Source organism: Cervus canadensis, chromosome 12 (assembly GCF_019320065.1).
Source record: "Cervus canadensis isolate Bull #8, Minnesota chromosome 12, ASM1932006v1, whole genome shotgun sequence".
NCBI classification, from domain to species: domain Eukaryota; kingdom Metazoa; phylum Chordata; class Mammalia; order Artiodactyla; family Cervidae; genus Cervus; species Cervus canadensis.
Window position 1 is genome coordinate 64,364,682 of NC_057397.1, and position 15,615 is coordinate 64,380,296.

The 15,615-nt window shown below is 45.5% G+C and overlaps 1 protein-coding gene across 1 annotated transcript in view; it reads right to left on the reverse strand.

The window, feature by feature from the left end:
* Nucleotides 1-15,567, reverse strand: part of PTDSS1 (phosphatidylserine synthase 1) — a 69,199-nt gene extending 53,632 nt beyond the window's left edge. The window contains exons 1-2 of the mRNA XM_043483058.1: nucleotides 15,256-15,567; nucleotides 641-732 (exon numbers count right to left, since the gene is read on the reverse strand). Coding sequence (XP_043338993.1) covers nucleotides 641-732; nucleotides 15,256-15,434 — 271 coding nt within the window. The 5' untranslated portion in view covers nucleotides 15,435-15,567. The remainder of the gene's footprint in view (nucleotides 1-640; nucleotides 733-15,255) is intronic.
* Between the last annotated feature and the right edge of the window lie 48 nt (nucleotides 15,568-15,615).

A 15,615-nucleotide genomic window follows, 5' to 3' on the forward strand; every position in this document is an offset into this window, starting at 1 on the left:
GCAGAATAAGGAAAAATAACGTAACTTGTTAGGGACAATTCAGAGGAAAGGGGTGAATCTTAAGTGTGGCAGAATACCAAATTAGTTTTTAGACCAAGGCTTTTGCCTCACTCTGTAACACTGAAAGAGGGAAATTTCACAGTAATCATTTTTTTAACCTGATAATGAAAATTCATATCGCAGCAAAGTTTTCAGTTAAAGACAACAAGCTATTTAACTAATATTCATTAGAGCACTGACCCCACCTTTAGCAAAAAGGAATAAATGAGCAGTAATTGCATAATTTACGACTTGGCTGATAATACCAAAAACAGCAATAAGAACAGTTGACATTCACTGAGAGCTTACGATTCGTCAGTCACCATTCAGAGTAGTTTACGGTATTAATTCAGTTAACTCTTACCACTGTACTTCTCTCCATTTCAGACAGAAACATCTTAAAGAGGGACAGAGGTGACAGAGCTGGGAATGGCAGAATGGGCAGTCTGCCTCCAGAGCCTGTTCCCCTAGTCACCACGCAACATTCAGATTCTTTTTTTATTCCACCCTCCAGTTCCATCTTCTAGATGACATGCATCTCAAAAATACCAACAGGAGCACAATGCAGAGGAGAAATGTGACAGGGCATTACGTCACTTACCATTGGGGAAAGCTAACACACTGATGATAAGAAAGAAGAAAATTACAGAGAGGATGCCCCTCCAGATGTTGTCTTCTGGGACAGAGTCATCCCTGAAAACAGAAAAGGAACATTGAGTGTTACTTTTGAATCTATAATCAGTCTAGAAGCGTACAAGTTCCATGTTCTAAAAAACTGGGGATTGCTTACTTTATTTTGCTGAGCTAAGTCATTACAGTCACTATTTACTATTCACTATGGTATTTCCTAAAATAATACAGCCTCATAGTAAAGCCTAGTTCTTATGATAAAGGCACTGCCAACCTTACACCCCAACACACGCTCTACTCGGACAAGCATTTGAGAACCATCTGTTCTTTTACAAAGGGGCTTCCCACGTGGCTCAGTGGTAAAGAATCCACCTGCCAATGCAGGAGGCGCAGGAGACACGTGTTCAATCCTTGGAACGGGAAGATCCCCTCGAGAAGGAAATGGCAACCTGCTCCAGTATTCTTGCCTGGGAAATCCTACGGACAGAGGAGCCTGATGGGTTACAGTTCATGGGGTCTCAGGGAGTCAGACATGGCTGAGCACACACACACACACACACACACACACACACACACAGAGGACCGTCACTACAGAGACTGTGGCAGAAAACTGTTCAGGCGTCAGAAAGGAAGCGCAGGATTATAAAGCGGAAGGGCAGGGCTTCGCTGGTGGCTCCATGGCAAAGAATCCCCCTGCCAAGGCAGGGGACACAGGTCTGATCCACAGTCCACGGGGATCCCACACGGCACGGAGCAGCGAAGCCCACGCTCCACAGCTACGGAGCCTGTTCCCTGGAGCCTGGGAGCCGCGACTGCTGAATCCTGCACGCCCAGAAGCCCACGCTCCACAACAGGAGAAGCCACTGCAATGGGAAACCCAAGCACCACAACTAGAGAAAGGCCCAGCAACGGAGACCCAGCACAGCCAAAAACAAATTAAATAAGAATTATCTCAAAAAATGAGGAGGAAGGACATGAGGCGATGAGATTATGCAGTCACTTGTCAAATATGGGCAGTTGGCTATTCAAGGGATGAACAAAAATGGGGCAGTGTAACGCCATCAGAAAGCACTAGTAAAAACAATGTTAAAGGAAAAATGAAAACAAAATGCCAGATTTAAACTTGCATTTAAATTCTAAACATAAGAATTGTAAAGGAGGAGGCAAGCTTCTCCGCCCTGCCCCTGCCTGGTCATTTCCCATGTGTTCCTGTGTTTAACTCCTCCATAACCCCAGTAAACTGAAAAGATTACGTCTGTTGGTTCATATGTTATCTGTCTTCTCTGTAGAAAGTGAACACTTAAAGGCAGGGAATTATTCACACCTGTATCCACAGAGCCTGGGGACACAGTAGGCCCTCAATATATTTCTGGACTGATTATTATGGAAGAAAATTTACTGTTTTACAATGAAGTAAAATTCTCCAAGGGCTTCCCTGGTGGCTCAGTTGTAAAGAATCCACCTGCCAACAAAGGAGATACAGGTTCGATTCCTGGGTTGGAAAGATCCCTGGAGAAGGAAATGACAACCCACTCCAGTATTCCTGCCTGGGAAATCCCATGGATAGAGGAGGCTGGTGGGCTACAGTTCGGGGTTGCAAAAGACTCCGACATGATTTAGCGACTGAACAACAAAAATCCCTGAAATGGAAATTTTCTTACCACTGATGGTGAAAAATTTAGGTTTTAATTAAGAAAGAAGATTCTAGTAACAAATCTGGGGCTCAGAGAAGCAAACAAAAGTAGGAAAACAGAAAAACAACTGGAAGATTTTCTGAAGCATTGATAATTATCAGGAAGCTTGTTGAGGGAAGTTCAGTGTTCCAGTTTAGAAAGAAGTAGGATAAGTAAGAGAAAATATGAGAAGAAACACAATGGAAGGACATGGTTTAGAGATGATGAAACTGGTAGCCATACATTGAAAAATGATAAAAGAAACTGGGTTTATCTGGAGGAGAACTGTCTATAGTGAAAGTTTTCAAAAGACAAATGTTAAATTATTTAAGATTGAATATTACTAAATGAAAAGAAACAGGTCAAAGAAGAATCTTAGAAGAAAACCAAGTTTGCATAGAAAAAAGATCTTGAGAATCAGAACACACACGTGAAAAGGTATGGAATGAAGCAATTATTACCTCGTTAAGGACTGAGTCCTGGGTGGTGGTTTAAAAGTGTTAACTTAGATACCAACTCCTGTTTAGGCCGCTAAGTTTCTGCACCCAGTGAAATTATTTCCAGACTTACAACAGGACTGAACAGAAGGTTCTGAAATAAGATGTCATATAGGTCTTAAATGTTTCCTAGATCACCACACAGCCAAACAGCACTGAACTAATCCTGGACAAACAACACTTGGTGGTTAAATTCAGAAATCTGATTACAAAACCATTCTTTACGATCGGATAGACTTCTTCTCATAGCAAAGTGCAATCTTATTTTAATGGTCATCCTAACAATTAAACATTTGCCCAGAGGTTATAAACACAACTTTAAAATGCCAGGCTGGGGCACACGTGCCATGCCCTTTGGCTTATGTAGGGAAGCCCTGTATCCAACTCCCAGGAACATTAGCTTTTACTGAAGAATGGCTACACACAGCGGGGCTGGGGACTCAAGGCCCTCATTCAGACCAAGCCACACTACTGATACTGCTAATGATGACAGCCAGGGTAACAGGTCCTGTCTATCAGGGATCTACTGTGTTTTCAGGCACTGAACAGGCAGTTTCTAGACACTATCTCTAATTGTCACAACCCATCTGCAAAATGGGCTGTTATCAACCACATCTTACAGATGAGGTAACAAAGGTCAGACAGGTTCAGTAACTTGCTCAAGACTGTGGAGCTAAGAAGTTGCAGAGCCAGCTTCAAACCAGGCCTGCTAGACTCTGAAGATAATGATCTTTCCCCTTTGCCAAACTGCCTTATGAAAACTTACCTGTCATCCTAAATCCCACCTGGCTCATGGGAGATGCACAGGGATGGTATACGAGAGGTGAACTGGGCATGCAATTGGTAAGTCACAAAATAAAAGCAAAGTAAAATGAGTAAGTGTGGCCGAGGAAAAGAAGATAGAGCCTCATAACTCATGCCTTAAACCAAAATACACTCTAGATGATTCAAACAACTAAAAGTTGAAACAAAACAAAATTCGAGATAAAAAATGATGGGAGAACTAAAAAAAAAAACCAAACCTATACACCCCCCAAAAAGACACCACAACCTCAGCATGGGGAATGCCTTTCTAAAGCATGATACAAATCCCCAAGGTCACAGAGGAGAAAGCTGACAAATCTGCGCGACAAAGAAATCAGTAACAAAGTCCAAGGAAAAGTGATAGATAAACTTGGAAAAAAATATTTGCAACTCATATGAAGGCAAAGGGTTAACTCACCAAATTACAAAGTTCTCCCCACCAAATCAATTAATAGAAAGAACAACAAATGGACAGAGAAAAACAAATAGAAAAGTGGACAAAGAATATGAAGAGACAGTTCACTGAGTAGAAAAATCCAGCAGCTCTCAGGCAAGTAAAAAAGATGCTCAATCTTGTTCATGGTAAGATATGGACACACTGGAGCAATACAAAGAGACCACTTTTATCTACTTTATCCCTGATGGCTCAGATGGTAAAGAATCTGCTGCAATGCAGGAGACCCAGGTTCAATCCCCGGGTCAGGGAGATCCCCTGGAGAAGGGAATGGCAACCCACTCCAGTATTCTTGCCTGGAGAATCCCATGGACAGAGGAGCCTAGAGGGCTTTCAGTCCACGGGGGTGCAAAGAGTTGGACATGACTGAGTGACTAACATAACCTTACCTTATGGAAAAAGGCAAAAATTTAATGACTGAGCTGGTGAGGATATGCAGAAACAGATAAACAGGTATTCTCACAGACTGCCTTTATGGGGGGGCCATTTGACAACACATTAATTTATAAATGCATATACTCAGTAACTCAGCAATTCCATGTACAAGAATATATCTCACAGATATACCCTCATTTATGCAAAAATGACATATGTACAAGGCTGCTCACCGTAGCACTGTATGTTTTAGCAAAACAAGGAAACAACTAAATGCCCACCCAAAAGAGACGTTAAAACATTACGGCTCTGGCTCACAAGCAAGTACTTGTTGCTGTTCAGTCGCTCAGTCGTGTCCGACTCTTTGCGACCCCGTGGACTGCAGCACATCAGGCCTCCCTGTCCATCACCAACTCCCGGAGCTTGCTCAAACTCATGTCCACAGAGTTGGTGATGCCATCCAACCATCTCACCCTCTGTCATCCCCTTCTCCTCCTGCCTTCAATCTTTCCCAGCAACAGGGTCTTTTCCAATGAGTCTGCTCTTCGTATCAGGTAGTCAAAGTATTGGAGCTTCAGTGTTAGTCCTTCCAATGAATACTCAGGACTGATCTGCTTTAGGATGGACTGGTTGGATCTCCTTGCAGTCCAAGGAACTCTCAAGAGTCTTCTCCAACACCACAGTTCAAAAGCATAAATACTTCAGTGCTCAGCTTTCTTTATAGTCCAACTCTCACATCCATACATGACTACTGGAAAAACCATAGCTCTGACTAGGCAGACCTTTGTCTTCAAAGTAGGCAGCCATAAAAACAATGAAGATGCTTTTAATTAACTGGTACAGAGTAATTTAAGAGATCATGAAGTAAACAAAGCAATTTGCAGAACAGGAGTATAGTAAGCAACTTTTTGTGCAAAAAGAAGAGCACAAATAGGTATACGAAACTTGTAACTTGTGCTCTGAGCTCCACAGGGTGTCTGGGAATCCACCCAAGAAATGGTGACTTTGTTTTATCCCAAGAGAATAAATGAAGAGTTGGGGAGACTTCTCACCATACACTCGGTGGAATATCTTGGATTTTAAGCAATGCAGATACATTACTTTCCAAAAAAGTGGATTACACATCAACATTAAATTTGTAAGAACTAGGGATCGGCGATAAACAATGAAGCTGCAATTTTGTAAATTCTGAGCAATCTTACTAGAAAGATGGGATCAAAGAATGGCCTAGTTTCAGGAGTTAAAAAAAGAAAAGAAAAAAAAAAAAGGCCGATTAAACCTGAATAAAACAGCAGCGAGTCTGAAAAGTTGGCCGTTTTATATTTGCCTAATTAGAAAGAAAAAGTATCAAAGATGGAGAGCAAGGTCTTTGGTAAAAGTGAAAACATACAGTACAGGAAGATCACTCTCCTGTGATCAAAGACCAAAGCGTAGGCAGGTGAGCTAAAGAAGAAATCTGAGTCAGATCAGACTAGGGGTCTCCACTAGGCCCTCTGGGTTTCCTGAGAGCAGACAGGGCACTCGCACAGTGCCTACAAAAGGTGGGCGCGTAGAAAGAATGGAATGGGTGACTGAGGAGGCGGCCCACTGCCCACCAGCCTCCCGACTAGCTGACCGGGGCCATTCTGTGAGACCCTCATCTCCCCGGCATCCAGAGACTTAACCACAACGCTAAGGGATACGGACATTTTCCATAGTTAATCATGAAAAGCAACTTGGCTACTAAGGCTACAAAGACCACACTACAGATTCCAGAGACCTTCAATCAGAGGACGAAAAGGGTTTATCTCTTGACATCCACTGGGTCTGTGCCTCACTCAGAAGGCTAGCTATAGTTGCTCTGCACATTAGTTCTCTTAATCTTCCTAATACCCTTGAAAGGGGAAATGATCACAATCTGCATTTTACTGACCCCAAAGGCTAAGTGTTTTCCCCTTTAGGAGGCTGTTCGGTACAGTGACAAGGAGGAAAGGTTTGTGGCCAGACTTCCTGGGCCAGAATTCTGAATTCACACTATCAGCCAGTGTGACCTCGGGCAAATCATCCCTCCTCTCTGTGCCTTGGTTTCCTCCTCAGTATATCAAAGGAGAGTAACAGTTCCACCTCACTGGGTTGTTGCGAGGATAAAATAACTTAACACATGTGAGGGACTTAGAACAGTGCCTGGCACAGACGACCTGTCAGTAATTAATTTGTAATTTTTGCCCACCCAGCTAGCCGATACCTATCGTTGTCCATGGATAAAGATGAACAGACATAGTCCTGACTTTTTGAGAGAATCATGATGAAGAGCATAGTAAGACACAAAAATTAAATAATTATCTTAGTATAACTTTGGCCTGTGAGAAAAGTTTTTAATTTGCTGGAACAGCCTCTGATTAACCTAACAAAACCCCCCTAGACCCCCAAAACCTCTAGACTGTTCACATGAGATTGGTCCCTGTTTGTGGAGTTGGTACCATCTCCTCAGGCTTTGCCAGGGGGCAATATGGTTCCCTCGGGCTTTCCTCATAGCTCAGTCGGTAAAGAATCTGCCAGCAATGCAGGAGACCTGGGTTCAATTCCTGGGTTGGGAAGATCCCCTGGAGAAGGAAATGGCAACCCACCCCAGTATTCTTGCCTGGAGAATCCCATGGACGGAGGAGCCTGGCGGGCTATAGTCCATGGGGTCGCAAGAGTCGGACACGATTTAGCAACTTAACTACTAACTACAGCTACTAATATGGTTCCCACTTCTGGGGAAGTTTGTGATCTGCAGTCAGGGCTGCCAGAGCCCCATCTTGACTTTTCCTGGTCTCAGGATTCTTGTTCAATTAAGACATATTGCTTTGCAGCAACAAAGAATAAGAGGACTTCACACTGGTAACTGTGAGGCTGGGGCAGCACCCTGGCCTCTCTGCTAGGCCCTCTGAGGCCCCTAACAACAGGCACCTCGGTCTTGGAGCCGCTGAACTTTCCAAAGGCCTTTTCCAGCTGCCATTTGGTTGGACCACTCCACAGTTCTCCGGGAGAGTATCATCATTGCTTGGAGGATGAGGAAAATAAAGCTCTCGCTTTATCTTGCCCACAGTTACAACAGACAGAGGCAGAATGAAGTAGGTGCCAGGGCCTCTGGAATGCTGGCTGGAGGTCAAGATTGCTACACTGACCCGTATGATACAGAGGAGCCCAGGGAGGCAAAGTTCTTTTCCCCTTGCTCTGCTAAATTTAGGATGTGTTCCAGCAGCAGCACGCTGGGGTAGCCCTGACCATACACAGCGAAAACACCAAATGGACAGATGACAGGAAAACTGTCATTTAAGATCCCTTCTCATTCACCCGCAGCAGCTCCAGGGCCCAGCCCAAGGCCGGGCACAGAGCAGGCCTTCTCAACGTGGTGGGTGCCAGAGAGGGGAAGAGGCCAGGGCGGGGCGGTGCGTGACCCAGGGAACGTGAGGAGGAGCCACGGCCCAGGCCCAGAGGCTGCAGATGACTCCCCTGCCTCGGCGCTGACCAGCCAGGGGCTGAAACACCTCACGTCACCCTGTCTTAGTGCAAGAGAGAGGCTTCCCCAGTGGTAAAAATCCGCCTGCAATGCAGGAGACATGGATTCGATCCCTGGGTGGAAGATCCCCTGGAGAAGGAAATGGCAACCCACTCCAGCATTCTTGCCTGGAGAATCCCATGGACGGAAGAGCCTGGCGGGCTACAGTCCATGGGGTCGCAGAAGAGTCGGGCAAGACTTAGAGATAAAACAACAACCTACCCAAGAGAGAACCTGAAAAGCAGGACAAGTGAAAGGAAAGCCCTAACATTTTTTAACAAAGGTTTGAACACAAAAACTTTGGCTTCGGAGTTTTAAACTTGAACAGGGTACAGGCAGTGAGCAAAAAGACCAGGGAAAACAAGCAAATTCTTTCCACTCATAGACAATCTTTAACCATGGCTGTCTCCCTGGGGCCAAGAAGGTAAGGAATCTTTAACCCTGACTCCTAAATGCAAAGTTGGTTGTCCCCTCTCCCCCTGCCATCTTGTCGTTTCCATCTCTTTAAGAGGAATCTCTGAAACAGACACAAAGATAGGGTCATGTTTAGGAGGCTACACACTGTTAAGGATCCTCTCTCCCAATGGAAAACTCAGTCTTGAATTACAAAGTGGACCAATGTTAACTAACTTTGATATCAGCTTTGAAGACCACATTCATTTCATTTCATAAAATGTTAAAGATTCTTTTCAAGAATTAGAGCTGAAATATCAACTGACAGAGAAGAGTGATATTTTTTGAAAGTTCATATTGAATAAATTATTTTTTATATTTGACTCATTTAGCATTTTACTGGGTGTGTATTCTGCGATGATTAAGATATCTGCTCTCAATAAATTATATAAAAACAAATATTACAATAGGAGAGAGATACTAATAAAAGATGTTTGGAAGTACAGTAAGTCCTCTACCTACGAACCTTCAAGTTGTGAACATCCAGAGATGTGAAACGTGCGTTCCTTCAACATCAAGCCTAAGTGAAACAGCCTGCCCTCCAATTGTGTTAGCTGGGTACCTCGGTGAACTCTGGACTTCCGAACAAACTGGACTTACGAATGCATCCTTGGAGGAACCCGTTCATATGTGGGAGACTTAACTGTACATAAACACTTCTTCCTCTGAGCTTCCAGGAACAACCAAGAAAGGTGTCTGGGAGGGGACCATGGGGTGGGTTGCCGGGGATGCCATGGGCTTGTCGGTAGGCAGAAGGCGCTCTCAAGTCAGAGGGAGGTGCCAGCCTGGCACCAGGTGTGGGGCCGCCTGGGCTTGCAGTGTGTGCCATGTACAGCGGAAGCAGGTGTAAGGCTCTATAATGAAGGCCCTCAGGGGCCAGCAGGCACTCCTGACAGGTGATGGAGATCTAGGGAAAGACTGTAAGCGGAATGGACGGGATCACGACCTTGACTTTGAAAGGTCATGAGGAAAGCAGTGTGGAGGATGGTCTGAAGGGAAGGGTGGGTCAAGGCCTGGGTGTGTCTTATGGCAAAGAGCTGGGGTTTGTGAGCTAAAGCCTGGGCATGGGCAGTGAAGGACAGCTCTGAACGCTACTGAGGCCCGGCTGGACCTGGTGAAGATAAACTAGATGAACTCCAGGGTGCCGGAGGCCCGGGCTGGGCGGAATACGGACTGCTGAACTAAACTGAGTACAACGAGGGCTCAGGAAGCAGTCCTTGCTGCCTGTGAGTCCTGGGCTTTCAAATTTGTTGGCCCTAAAATACTTGTGAACGTCCCTACAGAAATCTGGGGCGAGAGGGATTCTATCACAAGATAAACTGTATTGTCATTGGTAATAGAACTATATATAAAGTGCTAAACACTAAGCAGCAATACTATGCATGCAACTCTCCAAAGTAAGCATCATCTAAACCAAATAGTTCTTTGTGTCACCCAGGTGCTTATTTACCCCAAAGAAATACACATTATATACATTAACCCATTATATACATTACCCCAAATAATATGAAAGAAATATATATATATATATATATATATCATTGGGGTATACACAAAGACCCCAAAGAAATATGACACATTTTCCCTTTCAAGAAATGAATAATCTCATTAAGGCCATGCATGCATGCTAAGTCGCTTCAGTCATGTCCGACTCTGTGCGACCCTATGGACAGCAGCCCACCAGGCTCCTCTGTCCACGGGATTCTCCAGGCAAGAATACTGGAGTGGGCTGCCACTTCCTTCTCCAACGCATGCATGCATGCTAAGTCACTTCAGTCGTGTCTGACTCTGTGCGACCCTACGGACAGCAGCCCACCAAGCTCCTCTGTCCAAGGGATTCTCTAGGCAAGAATACTGGAGTGGGTTGCCATTTCCTTCTCCAGTTAAGGACATAAAACACCAGAAATAAGGACAAGAAAGGATATAAAGAGGTGCTTATTTTAATCCAATAAAAAGAAATGATTCACATAGGAAGTGAGGAAGAGGAGTGTTAGGAGGGTTAGCTGGACCTCTTTAGAGGGGGCTAACACAGGGCACGCCTCCACCTCCAGGGCTGGTGTCACCCCAACACACAGCTGCCGTGGACAATCACTTAACGTTGCTGGTGTCCGGGAACAAGGACAGCCAAGGCCTTCTGTTATTGGGAAAGAAAGAACACGCTGTACCTAAAGGAAACAGGCTCGAGACAACTGAATCAGCAGTATCAGGAGACAGTTTCTAATGGGAATTGACATGGTCTAAAGGGAAAAAACAGGGAAGGCTGGCGGGTCTCCAGGAGGGAAGAGACACAGAAGGTAGAACGACGGCTCCATGGCAAGATGAAGAAAAGCTGGAGCTCCAGAGCCACTAAGGGAAAGGACGTGAAAACCACTATCACGAACAAGTAGAAATCAATCAATCAGAAGTCTGGCCATGTGCCTGCCCTCATCCGCCTCCTCAGTCCCACATTAAGGAGAAAAGTAGCCCAGGTGAGTGGATGACGCCTCCGGTACTGGAAGCTGCAGGAAGGCAATCTCTTCTGGGTAAGTGACGACTTTTGCTGGACAACTGTCACTGGAGAGAGTGATTTCACTGCTTTACTGCCAGGCGCCTCTTGAGGAGAGAGTGACCTGCTACCAATGGGATCTAGTAAATTTTGGCATTTTCAAATCTAAAGCCCGAGCATTTGAAACTAAGGCTAGTCAACGTGTCCAAGTTTACCAACCTATGAAAGGCGAGCTCAGAGCTTAAGACAAAGGTTATCCTTGCCCCCACGTTGGCTGAACACCCTTTTATAAGACATATGCCAAGGCGTTTGATTTCTAAAACCGGTTACCCTAAAATGTGGCAAAGTGAGCTTTTTCCAATCTTAGGCGGCAGGATTCAATAGCATCTGGCTTTATTGTGAATGACAGTGATAGGGACTGCAGACTGAAACGCTATGATTCAACAGTGAGTTGGCCTAGTTGCCATTTAACAAAAGCACTACTGGACGAATACAAACTTGTTTTGGACTTCTGTGTAAGGCACCTAATCCTTGGCAATCCTAAATTCTTGCTGTGTCTCTCTGCATCATGTGTCATGAGCCAGGTAGGGTTTCATGCGTACTGGTAATCTGACACCGGGAAAGTATTCTACCCCCCAGCTCTCTTCAACCACTGGTTTTTGAAAAACAAACTTTAAGACATATTTTTAAAGTTTCACTGAAAGAATTGCTCTGAACAGTCACCAGCTCAAACCCTGTTATAAAATAAGGTTCTTACTGCAAAAGAGCACAAAATGAATAATCTTCATTTACGAAGTCATTACTTTCAATCTTTATGGAAGAAGACAGAGCGATCACTGTAATGTCTCAGTTTAAAGGGTCATAAATCACTACCAAAAATGAGTAAGACAGTAAGCACTAATTGTACTAATGGTGCTTTTGATTTTATATAGCATGAAACTTGTTCTGAAGTAGTTCTTTAATGTATGATTTCTGTCTCTGTGAAATTAGTGGGAGAAGTAAAATCATAATCAATTTTGGAAAAGACCATGGCCTACAGTTCAGATTATGCCTTTTCTATTACTTTTGACAAGTTGTTAAAATTCAAACTCTTTTTTTATACTTTCACTGCTGTAATTTATTGAATGCTTTGGCAGGACATGCTGTAAAAGGGAACTTCCAGAAGAATGGGACTTTCTATATTAGAAAAGAGGAAGAGAAATCTGCTCTGAAAGGGCCTAGAATAATAAGGTAAAAGGTTGAAACACACACTGCTCATTCTTGCTTCTTATTATTTAAAGTAAAACAGCATAATTACTTTTCTAATTTCCAAAGAAACTCCTGTACTAACTCCATCCTTGCCAACCCACATGAGACAAAGTAAAACTGAAGTTGATATGAAACAGGCATATATGTTCTCCAGGCAAAGCATTGTCCAATTTTCCAAAGTCTTTATTCTTTTTCTTAATTATAGAGCACACCATACCCTCACTCAATGAAAAATCTAATGTAGGAGGCAGCGGCACACAATGAAATGATATAATAATAGTTAATGTTTACTGAGCACTTACTATTCATTACACATTGAGTAAAGAACCTGCCCAACAATGCAGGAGACCTGAGTCACGGGTTCAATCCCTGAGTCGGGAAGATCCCCTGGAGCAGGCAACAGCAACCCACTCCAGTACTCTTGCCTGGAGAATTCCATGGACAGAATACTGGCAGGCTAGTCCATAGAGTCACCAAGAGCCAGACACAACAGAAGCCACTTAGCATGCACAAGCTAAATACAGATGATCTAAAAAGATGAACTGAACACTTAAAATGAAATCCTATCAGGTATTACTAAATATTTTCACTCTATGTACTGATAAGCAATCAGGGGCTAAGCAATATTAAGTGGCCACACAGACAAAGATACTAGGTGGTAAAATCAAATGACATGATAAGTATTTGAGGATAACCATAATTAGGGACAAGACTTCTCTCCAAAGCTAGAAATATGTTCTTGGTTGGATACTCTGAAAAGATCTGTCCTTACTCCACAGCAGAGAATTAGCAGAATATTTTACCATAAAAGTAGCTGTTTCCCTCAATCATTAAGAATAATTGTTTCATATGCTTTATGCCTTTAGATAGATTCACACAAATAGATAAACATTTACAAAATAAGAACCAAGAGTTAAATGGATTGTGGAGGAAAAGAACAAGTGTGATGTAGGAGGACATTATCAGTTTTATGAAAATCTGAAAAAGTTGCATTGATTCTCAAGGGAGACACCATTGGCACTTGCGTGTATACAAGTGTGTAGGTGCACACATGTGCCTGTGAGTCAGGGACAATTCTTTGTCTTAAACACTATCCCAAGCGTTTACACATTTAGCATCCTTAACCCCCACCTGCTAAATAGCAAAAGTTCCCCCAATACTGAGGTCACCAAATATACTCCTGTACAGTTTCTATGGATGGGCTGAGAACCATTGATTGTTAGATAAAATATATTAAAGAAGAAAGGTCCATCTAGTTAAAGTTTTGGTTTTGCCAGTTGTCACGTATGGATGTTAGAGTTGGACTATAAAGAAAGCTGAGCACCGAAGAATTGATGCTTTTGAACTGTGGTGTTGGAGAAGACTCTTGAGAGTCCCTTGGACTGCAAGGAGATCCAACCAGTCCATCCTAAAGATCAGTCCTGAATATTCATTGGAAGGACTGATGATGAAGGTGAAACTCCAATATTTTGGCCACCTGATGCAAAGAACTGACTCATTTGAAAAGACCCTGATGCTGGGAATGATTGAAGGCAGGAAGAGAAGGGGATGACAGAGGATGAGATGGTTGGATGGCATCACTGACTCAATGGGCTTGAGTTTGAATAAACTCCAGGAGCTGGTGATGGACAGGGAGGCCTGGCGTGCTGCAGTCCATGGAGCCACAAAGAGTCGGACACGACTGAGCAACTAAACTGAACTGATCTGACATTAATTATGTATCATGTGCCAGGTACTCTGTTAAGTACATTCACACATGTTCATTTAATCCTTATAACTCCATATTAGGTAAAGACCTATTTTATCCCCATTATACAGAGGAGAATCCTGAGGCTCAGAGAAAGGCTAAACAACTTAACCAAGGTCACACAAATAGTCTTGCGACCAACAGTCTGGCTCCAAAACTCCACATCTCTAAGTTAGTGCTTAAGCATGGTTGGTATAAACACACATTTTCTTTCCTTAAAGAGGTTCATTCAGAAAATATAAACCCTTAAAAGTAGGACCCAAGGTCCTACTGGTCCTTTAGGCAGGAATCAGTTCCTTGACTTGGGGCTGAGGGACTTCATGTTCAGTTGAGGTAGCTATAAGCTGTGGGTCAACAAGAGTTGGGCGGGGTAGCTCCTAGGCACAAGTGCATATTAGAAGTGTTTTGAGTGTGTGTGCATGTATGTTTTCAGGCGGTAAGAGAGTTGTGCTATAGTGTGTGTGGTGTGAGTGTTTTATTTAACCCTTTCCATAGCATCTGCAACGCACCGGTCATTGCTCCAGTGGCCTGACAATGTCTCATTTCAGCATGCATGCCAGGGTAAGAGCAGAACAGAGAGGGCACCGTGTGATGCGTGATGGGCTGGCGTCCGTGTGGCAGTACTGGAATGTTGGCTGTGATGTGTACGCATGGCTGGCAGTTTGCGTTGTGGTACAGGCGGTCGTGTTTGGGGCTGCGGGAAGGGTTATGCGAGACGACTTGCGTGCAACGCACACTGGAGTGCATTCTGTGGGCAGGTAGTGCTGAACCCTGGAGGAGTTCCGCGGGGAAGGGGTCTGGGTTGTGTCCCGGGCCTGGGCATGGCGCGTGAAAGACGCCCGTAGACTGGGGTGTTTGCAGCGGGGACATGTGTGCTGCAAGTGGTGCATACCAGATGATTCATGCGGTGTGCTAGGCGGGGACGGAGGCCGGAGAGGAGGGGGCTGGTGTCGTGATGCGTGGAGAGGGGAGCGAGGCTGGGAGCCGGGGAGGAGGAAGGGAGGGCGATCGCGCCAGCGGAGCCACGCGTGTTCCCGGGGTGGCCCGAGGCGCTGCATGGGGAGAGGCGGTATGGGGACAGGCGTGGGGGTGGGTGGAGGATGGAGGTGGGTCGCAGGGAAGGGACGAGCGCCGGTCCCTGAGGAGCGGTAGGGGAGCGAAGCTGGGTGTGCTCGGGGACAGAGCTGCCGGCGGGCGAGCCCGCGCGGGGAGCAGAACGAGCCCGCTTCCTCTCCCGGCCATGGCTCTCCCCCGCCCCCTGCGCCCCGCCGCGTCCCCAGCCAGCCCCTTCCCCTTCGCCCTCGGGCGCGCCCGGCCCGCCCCGCACCTGGTGAAGGCGAAGTACATGAGGCTGACGATGGTGAAGCTGAGCAGAGTGATGGTGTGCGGCCGGTAGAAGAAGTCGATGGTGATGTCCTCCACTTGCTGCTCGTTGATCATCCGGAAATGCATCTTGTAGTTCACATCATCTTTACTCAGGGTCCGGCTCCCCACGCAGGACGCCATGGCCCGCCTCCCGGTCCCGCGGCGCGGCCCCGGACCGCGGAGGCTAGGAGCCTGGGGTGGGGGAGCGGGGAGCGGACGAGCCGCAGCGGGCGGGCGGACGGCCGGGCCGACGCCGGGGCCGGGTTGGGCTAGCAGCTCAGGCGGGGCGAGCCGCGGGCGGGGCCGACGCGGGAGGGCGGGG